At 46.2% G+C, this 22,065-nt stretch overlaps 1 protein-coding gene across 2 annotated transcripts in view; it reads right to left on the reverse strand.

The window, feature by feature from the left end:
• Nucleotides 1–22,065, reverse strand: part of NEPRO (nucleolus and neural progenitor protein) — a 100,035-nt gene that overhangs the window by 15,360 nt on the left and 62,610 nt on the right. For both annotated transcript variants that reach the window (XM_063953201.1, XM_063953200.1), the window contains exons 6-7: nt 18,823–19,172; nt 13,581–13,642 (exon numbers count right to left, since the gene is read on the reverse strand). In XM_063953201.1, the coding sequence (XP_063809271.1) occupies nt 13,581–13,642; nt 18,823–19,172 (412 nt within the window). The remainder of the gene's footprint in view (nt 1–13,580; nt 13,643–18,822; nt 19,173–22,065) is intronic.

Raw genomic sequence — 22,065 nt, forward strand, 5'->3', positions numbered from 1 at the left:
GCTGTGCGCTACCTTATCTGAAGACAGGAACGTCTTCTGCCGCCGATTTCTCCGGACCTCTTCGCTCTTCTGGCTCTGTAAGGGGGCCGGCGGCGCGGCTCCGGGACCCATCCAGGCTGAACCTGTGATCGTCCCTCTGGAGCTAATGTCCAGTAGCCAAGAAGCCCAATCCACTCTGCACGCAGGTGAGTTCGCTTCTTCTCCCCTTAGTCCCACGATGCAGTGAGCCTGTTGCCAGCAGGACTCACTGAAAATAAAAAACCTATTTAAACTTTTACTTCTAAGCAGCTCAGGAGAGCCACCTAGCATGCACCCTTCTCGTTCGGGCACAAAAACCTAACTGAGGCTTGGAGGAGGGTCATAGGGGGAGGAGCCAGTGCACACCAGCTAGTCTAAAGCTTTTACTTTTTGTGCCCAGTCTCCTGCGGAGCCGCTATTCCCCATGGTCCTTACGGAAGTCCCAGCATCCACTAGGACGCCAGAGAAATCAGAAGGGTGGACGACAGGACAAAGTGCCTTGGTCCGACACCCTCCTAGCAGAGATATGTAGGGAAATAGGGGAGGGGGATATGTTCTGTACCAGCTACTAATTCTAAATAATTGCTATTTGAAGAAAAAAGAGAGAGAACCCAGATAAATGTCCGTCAGTTTGATTAGGTACTAATTACTGGACGTTCGGGGGTGCTACCAGAGACAAGTTGAGTTATACAAAGAAAAAGAAGAGGAAAGAATGTCTCTTTGCTGGCGCACAAATGAAAATTAAAAATTAACTTTTAATAGATTTGTTAAAACGAAATAAAGAAAGTGCAATAAACTTGTGTGATATAATTATCATATATGGTGAATGAAAATAAATTATTAAAAGCAAGGTTCGCTACCTGTGTCGTGTCTTTATTAATCCAAATTTAATGTATCCTAAGCAGGCTATACTGTATTCGTACACTTCATTATATCAATTATTGGCTTATTAATTATAATTAGCCCAATATTAGGATGCTGAATACTTTATAATATTTATTAATTGTATATTATAGCCAGTAGGAACAGGACCTTGAGCGTGAGCCATTTAAGGTCCACTGACTCAAGAGGTTCAAATGGAGACACTTGCAGGGCATTCAGAACAACAGACAGATCCCATGGAGCCATAGGAGGGACATAGGGAGGCTGAATTCGTAAAACACAGAGTGAAAGTATGAACATCAGGAATAGATGCAATTTTTCTCTGAAACCATACCAACAAGGCAGGGATATGAACCTTGAGGGAGGCCAGACGAAGGCCTAAGTCCAGGCCTTGTTGCAGAAAAGCCAGAAGTATGGAAGTACTGAATTCGTAAGCCTCGTAATTCTTAGCAGCACACCAGGTGAAGTAAGAATTTCAGACCCTATAATAAATCCTCGCAGATGCCGGTTTGCGGGCCTTCAGCATAGTTTGGATGACCGCCACTGAGAATCCTTTGGCCCTCAGGAGTAAAGCTTCAAGAGCCACGCCATCAAAGCCAGCCTGGCCAAATATGGATAGACACAAGGGCCCTGAACGAGGAGGTCTGGGCATTGAGGAAGTACAAGAGGACACTCTATTGATAGACCCTGCAGGTCTGAGAACCAATGCCATCTGGGCCATGCTGGAGCGACTAGAAGTAGTATTCCTCCTACTTGCTTGCACTTCCGTAGTACCATGGGTAGGAGTGACACTGGAGGGAACACATAGGGCAGCCAAAAGTTCCATGGAATTGCCAGTGCATCCATGAACGCTGCTTGAGGATCCCTGGTTCTTGATCCGAAGACCGGAACTTTGTGATTGTGCCGAGACTCCATAATTTCTACATCTGGTAGGCCTCACTTGTTCACTAGGAGTTCAAAGACTTCCTGATGAAGACTCCACTATCCGGCGTGCACATCCTGATGACTGAGAAAATCACCTTCCCATTTGAGGACTCCCGGAATGAACACTTCCGATATTGCCAGCAGAAGGCGTTCCGCCCAACAAAGGATTTTTGACACCTCCATCATTGCCATGTGGCTTTGAGTGCCGCCTTGATGGTTTATGCACGCCACCATGGTGGCGTTGTCTGACCGTACTTGAACAGGCCTGTTCTGTATCAGAGGCAGGGCGAGAGACAAAGCATTGAACACTACCCGCAATTCCAGAATGTTTATCGGGAGGAGTGATTCCTCCATGGTCCACCGACCCTGGAAAGACCGCGCCCCCAACCCCTCAGACTGGCATCCGTAGTCAGTAGGACCCAGTTAGGGATCCAGAAGGGACGGTCCCCTTCTCAACTGTTGGTCCTGTAGCCACCAAGTCAGCGACAGACGAACCTCCGGAGTCAAGGAGATCATGTGAGACCTGATCCGATGAGGCAGGCCATCCCACTTGGACAGGATTAACCTCTGTAGAGGGCGGGAATGGAATTGAGCGTACTCTACCATGTTGGAAGCCGACACAATGAGGCCTAGTACTTGCATCGCCGAGTTTATCGACACTCTTGGGCGAGAAAGGAAGTATCTGATTCTGTCCTGAAATTTCAGGACCTTCTCTGGAAACAGAAACAGCCGCTGACTGTGTGTGTCCGGTAGTGCCCCCAGGTGCACCATGCTCCGAGCAGGGACCAGCAAGGACTTCTTCCAGTTGATGAGCCACCCGTGGGCTTGTAGGAAGTTTACAGTCGGTTGTAGATGACTGAGAAGGACATCGTGAGAGTTTGCCAGAATCAGCAAATTGTCCAGATACAGCAGGATCCTGACTCTCTGGCAACGGAGATGAGCCGTCATCACGGCCATAACCTTGGTGAAGATCCGAGGGACTGTGGCCAGTCCAAACGGCAGAGCCTGGAATTGATAGTGAAGGTTGCCAATAGCAAACCGCAGATATTGCAGATGCGATAAGGCAATAGGCATATGCAGGTAAGCATTTTGTATATCCAGGGATACCATATAGCCACCGGGTTCCATGGCCAGCACAATTGAGCGCAGAGTTTCCATATGGAACTTGGACACTCTCACAAACTTGTTCAGTAATTTGAGGTTGAGAATAGGCCGGAAAGACCCATCAGGTTTTGGGACTAAAAACAGGATCGAGTAGTATCCTCTGCCACTCTGGGACAGAGGTACCGGCACTACCACTCCTGTACCCAGGAGGGAACGCACAACCATCTGTAGAGCTTGTGTCTTTAACGGATCCGAAGGGATAACCGTTGTGCAGAACTGGCAAGGGGGGCGTCTCTTGAAAGAGACTGCGTACCCGTGAGAGTTAACTTCTCGCACCCATGCATCTGAAGTGGTCATTAACCAGACCTGGATGAATCGTAGAAGTCGGCCCCCCACCCTGGGATCCCTCCCAGGGGGAGGCCTGTCTGGTCATGAGCAGGCTTGTAATGAGAAGCAGGCTGACGAGCAGCCCAGGATAGTTAGGCCTTGGGCTTAGTGGTTGTTGGGAGCACGAGACATTCTCGGGTGTGCCTGACCTTCGCTTTCCCTTAAGGCCGAAAGCAGGGAAAAGCGGTACCTTATGCACCTTATACCTTCTGTGCAGAAGGAGTAGCATTTGGGAGAAAGGCAGTCATAGTAGCTGTCGATTCAGACGCAAAATTTATAATTAGGTCTTCCCCAAATAAGATGTTCCCAGTAAAGGGGAATACCTCCATGGACTTTTGGAGTCCAGATCCACCTTCCATGACCTCAACCACAGAATACGGCGAGCCAGGACAGACGTGTTTGACGCCTTGGCAACCAGCACACCCACCTCAGGGGACGCCTCCTGGTGTAGAAAAAAGTGGCAGTGGTTTTGTGAGACAGGGAATGTCTGGCATTGTCAGATATATCCTCGGGCAGCTCTTCCTCTAATGCCTGATCCAGTCATCAATCTATTTTGCAGCCCCAAGAGGACGCAATCGTGGTCTATGTACAACACCCGTAAGGGAGTAATAGACTTCAGGCACCCCTCCACACACTTATCTGTCGGTTCCTACAGTGAGGGGACAGTGATGAGAGGCAGAGTGGACGACACCCGATGGGTGACACATGAGTTCACTAGCAGTGAATTACCTACTTGTTATATAACTCTGCAGGGGGAGGATATCGAGCTAATGCCCGTGGTAGACAGAGGGAATGTCTTCCCTGGATTAGACCAGGAGTCTTGTCTGATGTACACTTAATGGTCAGATTGTGGTAACAGAGTTTCTCTGACGTCCTAGTGGATGCTGGGAACTCCGAAAGGACCATGGGGAATAGCGGCTCCGCAGGAGACTGGGCACAAAAGTAAAAGCTTTAGGACTAGCTGGTGTGCACTGGCTCCTCCCCCTATGACCCTCCTCCAAGCCTCAGTTAGATTTTTGTGCCCGAACGAGAAGGGTGCAATCTAGGTGGCTCTCCTGAGCTGCTTAGAGTAAAAGTTTAAATTAGGTTTTTTATTTTCAGTGAGTCCTGCTGGCAACAGGCTCACTGCATCGAGGGACTAAGGGGAGAAGAAGCGAACTCACCTGCGTGCAGAGTGGATTGGGCTTCTTAGGCTACTGGACATTAGCTCCAGAGGGACGATCACAGGCCCAGCCATGGATGGGTCCCAGAGCCGCGCCGCCGTCCCCCTTACAGAGCCAGAAGAGCAGAAGAGGTCCGGAAAATCGGCGGCAGAAGACGTCCTGTCTTCAATAAGGTAGCGCACAGCACCGCAGCTGTGCGCCATTGCTCTCAGCACACTTCACACTCCGGTCACTGAGGGTGCAGGGCGCTGGGGGGGGGCGCCCTGAGACGCAATAAAAATACCTTAGATGGCAAAAAATACATCACATATAGCTCCTGGGCTATATGGATGCATTTAACCCCTGCCAGAATACATAGAAAAACGGGAGATAAGGCCGCCGATAAGGGGGCGGAGCCTATCTCCTCAGCACACTGGCGCCATTTTCCCTCACAGCTCCGTTGGAGGGAAGCTCCCTGGCTCTCCCCTGCAGTCACTACACTACAGAAAGGGTTAAAAAAGAGAGGGGGGGCACTAATTACGCGCAGTATTAAAGATACAGCAGCTATAAGGGGAAAAACACTTATATAAGGTTATCCCTGTATATATATAGCGCTCTGGTGTGTGCTGGCAAACTCTCCCTCTGTCTCCCCAAAGGGCTAGTGGGGTCCTGTCCTCTATCAGAGCATTCCCTGTGTGTGTGCTGTATGTCGGTACGTTTGTGTCGACATGTATGAGGAGAAAAATGATGTGGAGACGGAGCAGATTGCCTGTAATAGTGATGTCACCCCCTAGGGGGTCGACACCTGAGTGGATGAACTGTTGGAAGGAATTACGTGACAGTGTCAGCTCTGTATAAAAGACAGTGGTTGACATGAGACAGCCGGCTACTCAGCTTGTGCCTGTCCAGACGTCTCATAGGCCGTCAGGGGCTCTAAAGCGCCCGTTACCTCAGATGGCAGATATAGACGCCGACACGGATACTGACTCCAGTGTCGACGGTGAAGAGACAAATGTGACTTCCAGTAGGGCCACACGTTACATGATTGAGGCAATGAAAAATGTTTTACACATTTCTGATAATACGAGTACCACCAAAAAGGGGTATTATGTTCGGTGAGGAAAAACTACCTGTAGTTTTCCTGAATCTGAGAAATTAAATGAGGTGTGTGATGATGCGTGGGTTTCCCCCGATAACAACTGATAATTTCTAAAATGTTATTGGCATTATATCCTTTCCCGCCAGAGGTTAGGGTGCGTTGGGAAACACCCCCTAGGGTGGATAAAGCGCTCACACGCTTGTAAGGGCTCTACCCTCTCCTGAGATGGCCGCCCTTAAGGATCCTGCTGATAGAAAGCAGGAGGGTATCCTAAAATGTATTTACACACATACTGGTGTTATACGGCGACCAGCAATCGCCTCAGCCTGGATGTGCAGTGCTGGGTTGGCGTGGTCGGATTCCCTGACTGAAAATATTGATACCCTAGATAGGGACAGTATATTTTTGCCTATAGAGCATTTAAAAGATGCATTTCTATATATGCGTGATGCACAGCGGAATATTTGCCGACTGGCATCAAGTCTAAGTGCGTTGTCCATTTCTACCAGTAGAGGGTTATGGACACGACAGTGGTCAGGTGATGCGGATTTCAAACGGCATTTGGAAGTATTGCCTTATTAAGGGGAGGAGTTATGTGGGGTCGGTCTTTCAGACCTGGTGGCCACGGCAACAGCTGGAAAATCCACGTTTGTACCCCAGGTCGCCTCTCAACATGAGAAGACGCCGTATTATCAGGCGCAGTCTTTTCGTGGACAAGCGGGCAAAATGTTCCTCATTTCTGCCCCGTGACAGAGGGAGAGGAAAAAGGCTGCAGAAATCAGCCAGTTCCCAGGAACAGAAACCCTCTCCCGCCTCTGCCAAGCCCTCAGTATGACGCTGGGGCTTTACAAGCAGAATCAGGCATGGTGGGGGGCCCGTCTCAATGAATTTCAGCGCGCAGTGGGCTCACTCGCAAGTAGACCCCTGGATCCTTCAGGTGATATCTCAGGGGTACAAATTGGAATTCGAGACGTCTCCCCCTCGCCGTTTCCTAAAGTCGGCTTTACCGATGTCTCCTTCTGACAGGGAGACAGTTTTGGAAGCCATTCACAAGCTGTATTCCCAGCAGGTGATAATCAAGGTACCCCTCCTGCAACAGGGAACGGGGTATTATACCACACTTTTGTGGTACCGAAGCCGCACGGCTCGGTGAGACCGATTCTAAATCTAAAATCTTTGAACACTTACATACAGAGGTTCAAATTCAAGATTGAGTCACTCAGAGCAGTGATTGCGAACCTGGAAGAAGGGGACTACATGATGTCTCGGGACATCAAGGATGCTTACCTTCATGTCCAAATTTACCCTTCTCACCAAGGGTACCTCAGGTTTATGGTACAGAACTGTCACTATCAGTTCAGACGCTGCCGTATGGATGGTCCACGGCACCCCGGGTCTTTACCAAGGTAATGGCCGAAATGATGATATTCCTTCGAAGGAAGGGAATTTTAGTTATCCCTTACTTGGACGATTCCCTGATAAGGGTAAGATCCAGGGAACAGTTGGAGGTCGGTGTAGCACTATCTCAGGTAGTGTTGCGGCAGCACGATTGGATTCTCAATATTCCAAAATCGCAGCTGGTTCCGACGACTCGTCTTCTGTTCCTAGGGATGATCCTGGACACAGTCCAGAAAAAGGTGTTTCTCCCGGAGGAGAAAGCCAGGGAGTTATCCGAGCTAGTCAGGAACCTCCTAAAACCGAGCCAAGTCTCAGTGCATCAATGCACAAGGGTTCCGGGTAAAATGGTGGCTTCCTACGAAGCAATCCCATTCGGCAGATTCCACGCAAGAACTTTCCAGTGGGACCTGCTGGACAAATGGTCCGGGTCGCATCTTCAGATGCATCAGCGGATAACCCTGTCACCAAGAACAAGGGTGTCCCTCCTGTGGTGGTTGCAGAGTGCTCATCTTCTAGAGGGCCGCAGATTCGGCATTCAGGACTGGGTCCTGGTGACCACGGATGCCAGCCTGCGAGGCTGGGGGGCAGTCACACAGGGAAGGAATTTCCAGGGCTTATGGTCAAGCCTGGAGACATCACTTCACATAAATATCCTGAAGCTAAGGGCCATTTACAATGCTCTAAGCTTAGCAAGACCTCTGCTTCAAGGTCAGCCGGTGTTGATCCAGTCGGACAACATCACGGCAGTCACCCACGTAAACAGACAGGGTGGCACAAGAAGCAGGAGGGCAATGGCAGAAGCTGCAAGGATTCTTCGCTGGGCGGAAAATCATGTGATAGCACTGTCAGCAATTCCGGGAGTGGACAACTGGGAAGCAGACTTCCTCAGCAGACACGACCTCCACCCGGGAGAGTGGGGACTTCACCCAGAAGTCTTCCACATGATTATAAACCGTTGGGAAAAACTCGACAGGTATTGCGCCAGGTCAAGGGACCCTCAGGCAATAGCTGTAGACGCTCTGGTAACACCGTGGGTGTACCAGTCAGTGTATGTGTTCCCTCATCTGCCTCTCATACCCAAGGTACTGACATTGATAAGATGGAGAGGAGTAAGCACTATATTCGTGGCTCCGGATTGGCCAAGAAGGACTTGGTAACCGGAACTTCAAAAGATGCTCACGGAGGATCCGTGGCCTCTACCTCTAAGAAGGGACCTGCTTCAGCAAGGACCCTGTCTGTTCCAAGACTTACCGCGACTGCGTTTGACGGCAGGGCGGTTGAACGCCGGATCCTGAAGGAAAAAAGGCATTCCGGATGAGGTCATCCCTATCCTGATCAAAGCCAGGAAGGATGTAACCGCAAAACATTATCACCGCATTTGGCGAAAATATGTTGCGTGGTGCGAGGCCAGTAAGGCCCGACGGAGGAAATTCAACTGGGTCGATTCCTACATTTCCTGCAAACAGGAGTGTCTATGGGCCTGAAATTGGGGTCCATTAAGGTTCAAATTTCGGCCCTGTCAATTTTCTTCCAAAAAGAACTAGCATCAGTCCCTGAAGTTCAGACGTTGTAAAAGGGGTACTGCATATACAGCCTCCTTTTGTGCCTCCAGTGGCACCTTGGGATCTCAATGTAGTTTTTGGGTTCCAAAAAGTCACATTGGTTTGAACCACTTAAATCTGTGGAGTTAAAATATCTCACATGGAAAGTGGTCATGCTGTTGGCCCTGGCCTGGGCCAGGCGCGTGTCAAAATTGGCGGCTTTATCCTGTAAAAGCCCTTATCTGATTTTCCATTCGGACAGGGCGGAATTGAGGACTCGTCCTCAGTTTCTCCCTAAGGTGGTTTCAGCGTTTCACCTGAACCAACCTATTGTGGTGCCTGCGGCTACTAGGGACTTGGAGGACTCCAAGTTGCTAGACGTTGTCAGGGCCCTGAAAATATATGTTTCCAGGACGGCTGGAGTCAGAAAATCTGACTCGCTGTTTATCCTGTATGCACCCAACAAGCTGGGTGCTCCTGCTTCTAAGCAGACTATTGCTCGTTGGATTTGTAGTACAATTCAGCTTGCACATTCTGTGGCAGGCCTGCCACAGCCAAAAATCTGTAAATGCCCACTCCACAAGGAAGATGGGCTCATCTTGGGCGGCTGCCCGAGGGGTCTCGGCTTTACAACTTTGCCGAGCAGCTACTTGGTCAGGAGGAAATACGTTTGTAAAATTCTACAAAATTGATACCCTGGCTGAGGAGGACCTGGAGTTCTCTCAATTGGTGCTACAGAGTCATCCGCACTCTCCCGCCCGTTTGGGAGCTTTGGTATAATCCCCATGGTCCTTTCGGAGTTCCCAGCATCCACTAGGACGTCAGAGAAAATAAGAATTTACTTACCGATAATTCTATTTCTCATAGTCCGTAGTGGATGCTGGGCGCCCATCCCAAGTGCGGATTGTCTGCAATACTTGTACATAGTTACAAAAATCGGGTTATTATTGTTGTGAGCCATCTTTTCAGAGGCTCCGCTGTTATCATGCTGTTAACTGGGTTCAGATCACAGGTTGTACAGTGTGATTGGTGTGGCTGGTATGAGTCTTACCCTGGATTCAAAATCCTTCCTTATTGTGTACGCTCGTCCGGGCACAGTATCCTAACTGAGGCTTGGAGGAGGGTCATAGGGGGAGGAGCCAGTGCACACCAGCTAGTCCTAAAGCTTTTACTTTTGTGCCCAGTCTCCTGCGGAGCCGCTATTCCCCATGGTCCTTTCGGAGTTCCCAGCATCCACTACGGACTATGAGAAATAGAATTATCGGTAAGTAAATTCTTATTTTTACTTACCCTCTGACGTGTGAACATATCAGTTTGTTTAACCACAGTAGGAGAATCCTCTTATCAGTTGTTTGTAGGATTTGTTTTCCAGTAACCCCAAGGGCAGTGGTATCATTTAGCAATGAAAAATCCTTGTCAGAAACACCTAATATAGGGACTGATAGGACAACATGTTCTGCCTCTTTTCAGCTAAAATATCAGAGAGATTATTGTATAGGGAGCAGGGAGCAGCCCGCTTAAATGACCCAGAGACACAAGAGTGACATGGAATAGTATTTTGCCTGATCAAGAAATGAGTCATACGCTACAACCCGTGAGGTAAAATTTTCTCGCCCAAAGCGGAGTAACCATGTGGACATCAGTGACTGTAATGTTACAGGTGGTCCCGGAGGGGGCATAAAGCGTTCAACTAGAGTACCCAGTAGGTTTGAGAACGCAGTCCAGGTTGGCTACAGATTGATTACAGGAGCTGCGAACTGACTAGGAGATATATATGAGACATAGCACACAGACCATCACACAAAACTTTTCCTCAGGTAAATCAGTTGCTCATGCTCTGCGTCCTCAGATTTACTGCCCTACATGTTAAACATTGTACACAACTGCAACAGAGAGCGGTTTAGTACGATGAAGCCAGAGAGTACAATACCTGCGAATAAATCCGTCAGCATGTGACTGAGTACCCAGTACACAACACCTGCAAATAAATCCGGTATTATGTGACTGAGTACACAGTAGAATATATGTAATAGGTAAATACTGTAACGCACTATATATTGACCCAGATGCACCTAGTCCCCTAGGGTACAGTATACAGTGATAGATATATCTGGAATACACCGCAGTGAAATCACACAGCAGATACAGGAACACAGTCACGTTTGCAATGCAGATAATTATTTTCATGACAATAAAATTGCAGTGGATTATTACATGAACACAATATAAATAAATAAATATATTTATGAGGAAGTCCAGGCCGTGGGCATAGGACGAAACGCGTTGAGCGTTTATACGTATGGACGACTAACTGACAGATAAGCTGTTTTTAATTTTCTATATGGTACGGGCAATGTTTTTACTGTTGGACTAGTTCCAAATAAATGTGTGTTTTGTATAAAACGTATTGCACCATCGGTCCTTTTTCTGCTCTTATCTTTACTATGTGAGTAAAAAGAAGGAGGAATATCACCAGGATATTACTGATGACATTGCTCATTCTGAGATTGTGACATTGTGCCATTGAGAAAGGTGGTTGGAATTCCACTATATACGGTACACCTCTATTTCACAGGGTGACAATAAGGGTGACGGGCATATCCTATATACAATACTACACTAGGAGGCGCCTATTCTAATTTTTTGTTATATATATATATATATATATATACACACACACACACACACACACACACACATATATACACACACACATATACATACATACATGATATACACATACATATAAAACAATGTGCCGTCTGAGACCGGACGTACATATCAGAATACTCGTACAATATATTCTGGTAGAGGTACACTTGTTCTTAACTAACACTGTCTTGATGTACAGGCGGGTTTACAAAGGAGACCTTGCCCTGAAGTCACGGAGACAAGTGGCATCTATTTTCGAAAATGGCGCCCAGCGTCTCAGTCAGGGAGTGAGGGAGAGTGTGAGGCAGCTCCAGGGCGGGAACACCAGCAGTAGATGGCGCCCTGTGCCGGGGGATGGGCTACAGGTCAAGCACTGGACATTAGTATATCTGACCTGTACTCCTATGCCCTTGTGGATATAGTGGGGTCCCTGCTCGGTCACAGTGTACACGCCAGCATCACAGTCCGTCTCCCTAGACTGCGATCGAATCGCGATTTAATGACGGGTCTCCTCTGGGGGACCCCTCTTACCTCCTCCCCGTAGCAGCCACACGAACCAGGAGAGCGTCTGCGACTGTGTGCCTGAGCCGGAGCGTCTCCGCCGCAAAAACCCGGGAACTGAGCCAGCGGGAGTATGTGACGCCGCTTGGGAGGTGAAGGAGCTGCAGTGCTGAAGTGTCACCCTGACATACAGCACTGACAGCCCAGTTCTGAAGAAATTTTCTGCTAGAAAAAGCTTTTCAGGGCTGCCCAGTGCAGCCCAACTGTTAAGTGACCTGCTTCTGCAGACACCAAATGAAAACTGAGCTCACAGTGCCTGGAGGTGGGGTTATAGAGGAGGCCCCAATGCATCTTGGGACAGCTAAAGCTTTAACCTGTTGGTGCCTGGATCAAGATCCATCTCTACACCCCAATGTATTCCCTGTGGAACACAGTGTACCCCGCTGCAGAAAATATTTTACCCTTCATGAGAAATGACCTATAGGATGAATGAAATACATTATTCCTGCATGTTCTTTCTCCTCTAGCCAACACATACAGCGTAATTAAACAAGATCATTAAGTTACTAAACCAGTAATCAAGTTTGTTGGGTTCACCACAAAGATTCGATGTACACACACGGTATCCATTTGGCAGGTCGACCCTACTTAGGTCGACACTCATTAGGTAGACCACTATTGGTCGACATTGAGATGGACCAGTGGTCGACACGAGAAAATGGTCGTCACGGCTTTTAAATAAAATTTTAAAAAATATAGATTTTTTTACTTTTTCATACTTAACCATCCACGTGGACTACGATTGTGAAGAGTAACCTTGCCCACAAAAAGGCAAGCAAAGCGAGACATGCAAGGGAATATGGTACACTAATTAGGGTTTCTGATTATGTTATGAAAAAAATGACACCAAAAACAGTTGAAAAATCCATGTCGACCTTTTCATGTGCCGACTATTTTACCATGTCAATGTCGACCAATAGTGGTCGACCTAATGACGTCGACCTTAACATGGTCGACCATTCATAACAGAACCTGCGCACAAATGGGACACCTCCCTGTGGCATCATGGGAAGGGGACGTACCCCTGAATGGAAGGCATGGCCTCATGACAACCCCACATTTTCATCACTTGGGGGCATGTCCAGCATTCCCAGAGACGCTGGGCTGCCTCCAGAGACACTCTGTCTGTACTGCTAACTCCTCCTCAGTAACAGGATCTGCACAATAATGTCACAGAGCAGCTCCCGGCTCCCTCTCACTGAGCATTCTGGTGTCAACCCCTGGAAGATTTTTTTTATTTATTTTTTAACCCTAGCCAATCCCGGGATTGACAGTTTTTCAATCCCGAGTCCCGGCATTGAAAAAACAGCCCGGGTTTGGCCTCCCTAATTGCCGCCACCTTGCCTACCAATTTCATTAGCAAACAGACTCTCCTCTGGGAGTCTGTGGGGACTCCTTTAAATTCAGGAGCCATCTGGAGGTTCCAGAAAAGCAGGTAGTATTGGTCTAAAGCCTGCTTCAGTGTGGTGCTTAACCAGATTTCTTGTCCAAAAAACAAGGATTTAGTAAAAGTTGATACAACATGCATATAAACATTATATGGGTGATTTTCCGTGATGCACAGGACAGCTACACAAATTCAAACAACATACTTCTCCAAAATACCAAGATTTTAGTGGGTATTAAATTATAGGGTAAGGTATCGCTACTAAGCAATTATGTTGTCACATAACAACAATTTCTTAACAGACCAGTTTAAAAGAAAAATTAAAAGCGTTTGATGCACGGGACTTTATGTTCACTTCCTGGAGAATCACCCATCAACACTTTCCATTGTCAGAGCCAATTATTTCTTCATATAACAAGATTAAAAAATGCTGATATTGTTTACAAGGAAGACTCATATTCAATTCATAAAAAGCTGCAACTTACTTTAAAATGGTCGGCCTTTACTGGCTGACATAATGCTTTCACATCAAAAGCCTCGAGCTTGCCTGAGTGGAACAAACACAAAACAGATTGGTACAACGTATTTGTACCTTCCACAAATACAATAGCCAAAAATAATATTACAGTATTTTAGATGAAAGCTGTAGCTAGAATTGGTCCATGCTCAAAATAAAACATTCATAATAATTGCATTTGTGTATTATACAGCCATCATTTATTACCAGAAGAAATTGTATATAATTTGTATGAAAGAAGAATAATTTCTCCCATTCACTCCTAAATTTCTACTATGCTAATATGAAGTTCCATTGTATGACACACAGCAGAATTACTCTGGCACATTAAACTTTTCTTTTGCAATTTTCAGTAAGTGCAAAACTTTGAAATTATATTTTAGGTTTCTCTTATTCCTTTGGTAGTTCTTCATTTTACCTATGTTCGGCATAAATGGTTATTCCATATTCTATTTTCCCATTATTTTCAGGGAATCCTTCTCATGCCTTGAGCAGTATAAATTTTGTGGGATTCCATCTATTAGTTAGAACTGCAGTCAGCTCTGATTAGGGAAACTTTAATTATGGCTACGTCGTATTACTTAGCCACAAAACTGTACTGTAAAGTAGTCAAGCAGCCTGTACATCTGTTTGATACACTGAATCTTGATACAAGGAGTTTTCCATGAGTCTTCCATATAGGCAAGTCTCTTTTTAAATATTTACACAATATAACACACACATATTTTGTGCCAGAAAAGTAATTACGTTTCATAAAAAAAAAAAAAAAAAGTTTCACATGCAAGCATATTGTCTGTACAGTGGCTGTTATTCAGCTTCAGTAGCAGTTCTGCTAAAATCGCAATGCGATCGCATCATACCGGGATGCAAAAGTCCACACAATCAGGAGGATGCATCGGCCGATATGCTTTTTTATGCAAATTTGCGACTGATGCTGAATAATCCCCGTTGTACAGTAGATTTAATTTAGTACCTTGAACTCAGTGATACAATGCAAAAAATATTATTCATCCAATTTATACATTGCAATCATGACCAATCATTTCCTTTTGTTTCAAGGATAAAAATACTATGGAGAAATGGGAGGTATTAAAAGAACTGCTCGATAGTAATACTCGCAAATTTATTCCCATGGGTAGCAAACAAAGGGGGTCATTCCGACCTGATCGCACACGCTGCAGTTTTTCACATCGGTGCGATCGGGTCAGAACTGCGCATGCTCCGGCACTGCAGTACGCCGGCACATGCCAGACGGCCGACAGCCGTAGTTGCCTAGCGATCGCCTCTGCCTGATTTGACAGGTAGAGGTGGGCGGGAGGGGGCGGTGCGGCTGCGTTTGGCCGCCGTTTTCGGGCGCTTTCCAGCCAACGCAGGAGTGGCCAGGCCGCGCGTGGGGGGGGCAGCCGCAGCAGCTCAGTGACGTCTCACGCTGGCCCTGTGCTGGGTGTTCCCCCGCATGTCTGTGTCAGTGATCGTACCTGTGCTAAATTTAGGACAGCTACGATCAGGTCGGAACGACCCCCAAAGGACTAAAAATTCCAAACCAATTTGGCTTAGCAAGATGATTAAGGAACTAATAGGCAAAAAAAGGTGAGCATTCAAAAAATGCAAATCAGACGGGAAAGCGGAGTTATTCCAGCACTATAAGGATTGTAACAAAATATGCAAAAAAAGAAATAAGAGCGACTAAAGTAGAAACTGAAAAGCTAGAAGCAAAGGAAAGCAAATCAAACCAAACCCCAAAAAAGGAGATTTATGGTAGGCTTACCATGGTTAAATCTCTGTCTGCGAGGTACATTGGTCCCACAGGGTTGTGCGTTCCCTCCTGGAGACAGGAGTGGTGGTGCCGGTAACTCTGTCTCAGAGAGACAGAGTATACTACTCTACCGTGTTTCTAGTACCGAAACCCAACGAGTCTTTCCGGCCCATACTCAACCTCAAATCACTGGACAAGTTTGTGAGAGTGTCCAAGTTCCGTATGGAAACACTGCGCTCAATACTTCACCTGGTGTGCTGCTAAGAATTACGATGCATACAAATTCAGAACTTCCAGACTTCTGGCTTTTCTGCAACAAGGCCTGGACTTAGGCCTTCTTCTGGCCTCCCTCAAGGTTCATAGCTCTTCCTTGTCGGTGTCGTTTCAGAGACAAATTGCGTCTATTCCTGACATCTGTTGTCCTGAATGTCTTGCAAGGGTCTCCATTTGAACCTCTTGAGTCAGTGGACCTTAAATGGCTCACGCTCAAGGTCTTTTTCCTACTGGCTATTGCCTCTGACAGGAGGGTGTCAGATAGGTGCTCTGTTCCTGTCGTCCACCCTTTCTGATATTTCACCGTGACCGGGCAGTTCTTAGGACTCGCCCTGGTTATTTGCCTAAGGTGGTGTCATCTTTTCACCTTAACCAAGAGAGTGTGGTTCCGGCCTTTATCTCTTCTGATTTGTCCTCCAAAGAGCGGTCTTTGGATGTGGTACAGGCTCTCCGTATTTATGTGGAGAGGACTTCCTCTATCAGGAGGTCAGATACCCTTTTTGTACTTTTTGGTTTTCACAAACGTGGCTGGCCTGCAAATAAGCAAACCTTGGCCAGATGGATTAGAATGGTGATTGCACAAGCCTATTCGCAGGCTGGACTTCCGGCTCCTCTGCTATCAAAGCCCATTCTACTCGGTCTGTTGGACCTTCTTGGGCGGCCCGCCGAGGCACGTCTGCTGAACAATTATGTAGTCCTCAGTGAACATGTTCATTAGGTTCTATGCCTTCGATACTTCCGCCTCCCAGGATGCTTTCTTTGAACACCAGGTTCTCATATCCGCTATGGCGCGTCCCCTCCCATGAGGAACTGCTTTAGGACATTCCCAATGTTTGCCTGTGGAAACCAATGTACCCCGCTGCAGAAAAGGAGATTTATGGTAGACTTACCATGGTTAAATCTCTTTCTGCAAGGTACATTTGTTCCACAGGACGTCCACCCTGACACACTTAGCTTCTATGGGTTTGTAGGGCATTAGCCGCTAGTCCCTTCTCCCGTCGTGAGAACGTGGTTCTGTGTGACCAACATCTACCTTCTCTTGCATTGGACTGGTTAACGAAGCTCAGCTCACAGTGCCTGGAGGCGGGGTTATAGAGGAGGCCCCAATGCATCCTGGGACAGTCTAAAGCTTTAGCCTGTTGGTGCCTGGATCAAGATCCATCTCTACACCCCCGATGTTTCCCTGTGGAAACCAATGTACCCCACTGCAGAAAATGTTTTAAATGTATCAACAGCAAAAGATTAAAGAAGGAAAGTATAGGCCCTTTAAAGGACAAGCTGGGAGTCTGAATCAAAAACGATAATGACATTGCGGACAAATTAAATGAGTTTTTCTCATCGGTAGTCATAAGAGAGCAAGGATTAACACACAGATGCAAGGATTAACACACAATTGCAACAAAGATAATATCTCACTACTAAGTGCTTATTTAAGTGAGGAGATAGTATGTGACCGATTAAAAGAAATTAAGATGAATAAGTCTCCTGGTCCCGACGGAATTCACCCAAGGGTTCTCATGAAGCTTCACTCCGAACTAGCAACACCGCTATTTTTGATCTTCAATGACTCACTTACAACAGGCATGGTTCCCAAACACAGACGTATAGCTGATGTAGTGCCAATATTCAAAAGTAAAGTAAAGCTGAACCGGGTAATTATAGACCAGTTAGTATTACATCTATAGTGGGGAAAGTACTGGAAGGTATTCTAAGGGACATTATACAGAAGTTCATTGAAGCCAATAAGATTATTAATAGGAACCAACGTGGATTTGTGAAGGATAGATCATGTCAAACAAACTTACTAAACTTTTATGAAACTGGTAGTGCGAACCTTGATCAGGGTAAGGAGGTCGATGTAATCTTTTTAGACTCTGCTAAAGCTTTCGACACAGCACCACACATGAGACCTATCTATAAGTTACAAGAACTAGGAAGCACAATATGCACTGGGGTCAGAAATTGATTAGATAATAGGGAGCAGCACATTGTGGTTAATGGACCTTTTTCAAATTGGACTGAAGTACTAAATGGTGTGCCACAAGGGTCTGTACTTGGACCACTACTGTTCAACATTTTTATTAACGATCTAGCAGTAGATCTGGAGAGCATAATGTCAATTTTTGCAAACAATACCAAATTGTGTAAGGTTATAAATACGGAGGGAGATGCCGAGTCTCTTCAGAACGACTGAGCCAAACTGGAAGCATGGCCAGCAAAATGGAGAATTAGCTTCAATACAGACAAGTGTAAGGTAATGCACTTTGGTAGCAAGAACAAAAATAACACCTACATACTAAATGGGGTAAAATTAGGTGATTCTGTAGTGGAAAAAGATTTAGGTGTTTACATAGATAGCAAACTAAGCAGCAGTACCCAAATTATGATTGCGGCAAAGAAGGCTAACAAGGTATTAGCATGTATAAAGCGGGGAATTGATGCAAGGGATGAGAGTGTTATGCTCCCATTATATAAATCACTAGTGAGGCTACATTTGAATACTGTGCACAATTTTGGGCACCATACTACAAACCGGATATCTGGAACTAGAAAAGGTTCATAGGCGGGCAACCAAACTAATTAAGGGGATGGAGACGCTGGAATACGAGGAAATGCTTGCAAGGCTTGGCATGTTTACACTGGAAAAGAGGAGACTAAGAGGGGACATGATCAACATTTACAAATATATAAGGGGACAATACACAGAGCTTGCTGGGGATCTGTTTTTGGTAAGATCAACACAGAGGACACGTGGACACCCGCTTAGGTTAGAGGTTTCGCACACATAAAGGTTTCTTCACAGTAAGGACAATACGTGTTTGGAATTCCCTGCCTGAGAGAGTAGTAATGGCGGACTCGGTCAACACTGGGCTAGATAAGTACCTAATGGATAAGGATATACAGGGTTATGGTGCGTAGTCAAGCACTATAGTTATTTTTTTTTTTTTTTAAAGAGGAATAAACACAACGGACGACATTAGCAACAGACTAAATTAGTCCTAAAAATAATATAGTGTAGGAGACCACAAATAGGTTGAACTTGATGGACAAATTGTCTTTTTTCAACCTCAAAAACTATGTTACCACAGTCACAAAATTGTATTAATAGTTGACAATTGCTTCAAGATTATTGTTGTCATTATTTTGAATACATATAAACATAATTTCTTTATTCTCTTACCTCTGATTAATTTCCTCACTTTAACTGGCTGTCCCAAATCAATACACATTCCTTTGGTTTCTTGTAAAGCTACATTCTCTGTCATTTCCATGTCTTTTTCATTACTAATCAGTTTACTAGTTTTGAATATTTTATTAAGCAATTGTGGTTCGCCCTTTTTGGAAAACATCAGGGGCAGTTTTTTCCTTCCCAAATCTGTAAACACGGGGCCAAGGTAATCTTCAATTTTGTCAGGAAATATAAAGTCTTTAAAGTATGGCATTTTCTGAAACTCGGACACTTCCCGCTGCACTGGCATCTGTGCGTTGTACAAGATGATGAGATGTCTTAAGACCCCTCTGTACATAACCCTGGAGAAAAAGGTGTTGTATAGCCATTATTGAATTATGTTACATTTTCTTTCTAGTCACATTGTTATCTTACTATTTACTATGGGGGTCATTCAGAGTTGATCACTCGCTAGCAGTTTTTAGCAGCCGTGCAAACGCATTGCCGCCGCCCACTGGGGAGTGTATTTTCGCTTTGCAGAAGTGCGAACGCTTGTGCAGCAGAGCGCCGGCAAAATCTTTTTGTGCAAAACAAGACCAGCCCTGTAGTTACTCTTCGTGTGCATTGATTCTAACGATGGAGGGACGGCTTTTGTCGTTACACACCCGCCCAGCTACGCCTGTGTTTTTTCTGCCACGCCTGCATTTTTCTAAGCACTCCCAGAAAACGGTCAGTTGACACCCAGAAATGCCCTCTTTCTGTCAATCTACTTGCGGCCGGCTGTGCGATTGGAATCGTCGCTAGAACCAGTGCAAAACCACAATGGACTTTGTACCTGTACGACACGCGTGCGCATTGAGGTGCATACGCATGCGCAGATTAGCCGTTTTTTTGACTGATCGCTACGCAGTGAACAACGGCAGCTAGCGATCAACTCGGAATGACCCCCTGTATACAAAGGCCACCAACATTAATGAGTACCGATTACCTACTGAATATTAAACATAGTCCAAAAGAAACAATATCAACAAAAGAAACATGTTACATTTATTGTTTGTTACAGCTGTATAGTTTCTCAGTAATACACATATTACTGAGTATTACTGACTGAGTGAAAGGAAAATGATCATATTTCATAACTATATATAAATATAGTTTGTTTTGATCATCAAAATGTAAACTGATGGAGAACTACATACTGAAAGTGTAAAAGGCAAAAAATAAGAATTTACTTACCGATAATTCTATTTCTCGTAGTCCGTAGTGGATGCTGGGGACTCCGTAAGGACCATGGGGATTAGCGGCTCCGCAGGAGACTGGGCACATCTAAAGAAAGCTTTAGGACTATCTGGTGTGCACTGGCTCCTCCCCCTATGACCCTCCTCCAAGCCTCAGTTAGGATACTGTGCCCGGACGAGCGTACACAATAAGGAAGGATCTTGAATCCCGGGTAAGACTCATACCAGCCACACCAATCACACCGTACAACTTGTGATCTGAACCCAGTTAACAGCATGATAACAGAGGAGCCTCTAGAAAAGATGGCTCACTACAGCAATAACCCGATTTTTTGGTAACAATAACTATGTACCAGTATTGCAGACAATCCGCACTTGGGATGGGCGCCCAGCATCCACTACGGACTACGAGAAATAGAATTATCGGTAAGTAAATTCTTATTTTCTCTAACGTCCTAAGTGGATGCTGGGGACTCCGTAAGGACCATGGGGATTATACCAAAGCTCCCAAACGGGCGGGAGAGTGCGGATGACTCTGCAGCACCAAATGAGAGAACTCCAGGTCCTCCTCAGCAAGGGTATCAATTTTGTAGAATTTTACAAACGTATTTGCTCCTGACCAAGTAGCTGCTCGGCAAAGTTGTAAAGCCGAGACCCCTCGGGCAGCCGCCCAAGATGAGCCCACCTTCCTTGTGGAGTGGGCATTTACAGATTTTTGGCTGTGGCAGGCCTGCCACCGAATGTGCAAGCTGAATTGTACAACAAATCCAACTAGCAATATTCTGCTTAGAAGCAGGAGCACCCAGCATGTTGGGTGCATACAGGATAAACAGCGAGTCAGTTTTCCTGACTCCAGCCGTCCTGGAAACATATATTTTCAGAGCCCTGACAACGTCTAGCAACTTGGAGTCCTCCAAGTCCCTAGTAGCCGCAGGCACCACAATAGGTTGGTTCAGGTGAAACGCTGAAACCACCTTAGGGAGAAACTGAGGACGAGTCCTCAATTCCGCCCTGTCCGAATGGAAAATCAGATAAGGGCTTTTACAGGATAAAGCCGCCAATTCTGACACGCGCCTGGCCCAGGCCAGGGCCAACAGCATGACCACCTTCCATGTGAGATATTTTAACTCCACAGATTTAAGTGGTTCAAACCAATGTGACTTTTGGAACCCAAAAACTACATTGAGATCCCAAAGTGCCACTGAAGGCACAAAAGGAGGCTGTATATGCAGTACTCCTTTTACAAACGTCTGAACTTCAGGGACTGAAGCTAGTTCTTTTTGGAAGAAAATTGACAGGGCCGAAATTTGAACCTTAATGGACCCCAATTTCAGGCCCATAGACACTCCTGTTTGCAGGAAATGTAGGAAACGACCCAGTTGAATTTCCTCCGTCGGGCCTTACTGGCCTCGCTCCACGCAACATATTTTCGCCAAATGCGGTGATAATGTTTTGCGGTTACATCCTTCCTGGCTTTGATCAGGATAGGGATGACTTCATCCGGAATGCCTTTTCAGGATCCGGCGTTCAACCGCCATGCCGTCAAACGCAGCCGCGGTAAGTCTTGGAACAGACAGGGTCCTTGCTGGAGCAGGTCCCTTCTTAGAGGTAGAGGCCACGGATCCTCCGTGAGCATCTCTTGAAGTTCCGGTTACCAAGTCCTTCTTGGCCAATCCGGAGCCACGAATATAGTGCTTACTCCTCTCCATCTTATCAATCTCAGTACCTTGGGTATGAGAGGCAGAGGAGGGAACACATACACTGACTGGTACACCCACGGTGTTACCAGAACGTCTACAGCTATTGCCTGAGGGTCCCCTGACCTGGCGCAATACCTGTCGAGTTTTTCCCAACGGTTTATAATCATGTGGAAGACTTCTGGGTGAAGTCCCCACTCTCCCGGGTGGAGGTCGTGCTGAGGAAGTCTGCTTCCCAGTTGTCCACTCCCGGAATGAATACTGCTGACAGTGCTATCACATGATTTTCCGCCCAGCGAAGAATCCTTGCAGCTTCTGCC

Source organism: Pseudophryne corroboree, chromosome 2, assembly GCF_028390025.1.
Source record: "Pseudophryne corroboree isolate aPseCor3 chromosome 2, aPseCor3.hap2, whole genome shotgun sequence".
NCBI classification, from domain to species: domain Eukaryota; kingdom Metazoa; phylum Chordata; class Amphibia; order Anura; family Myobatrachidae; genus Pseudophryne; species Pseudophryne corroboree.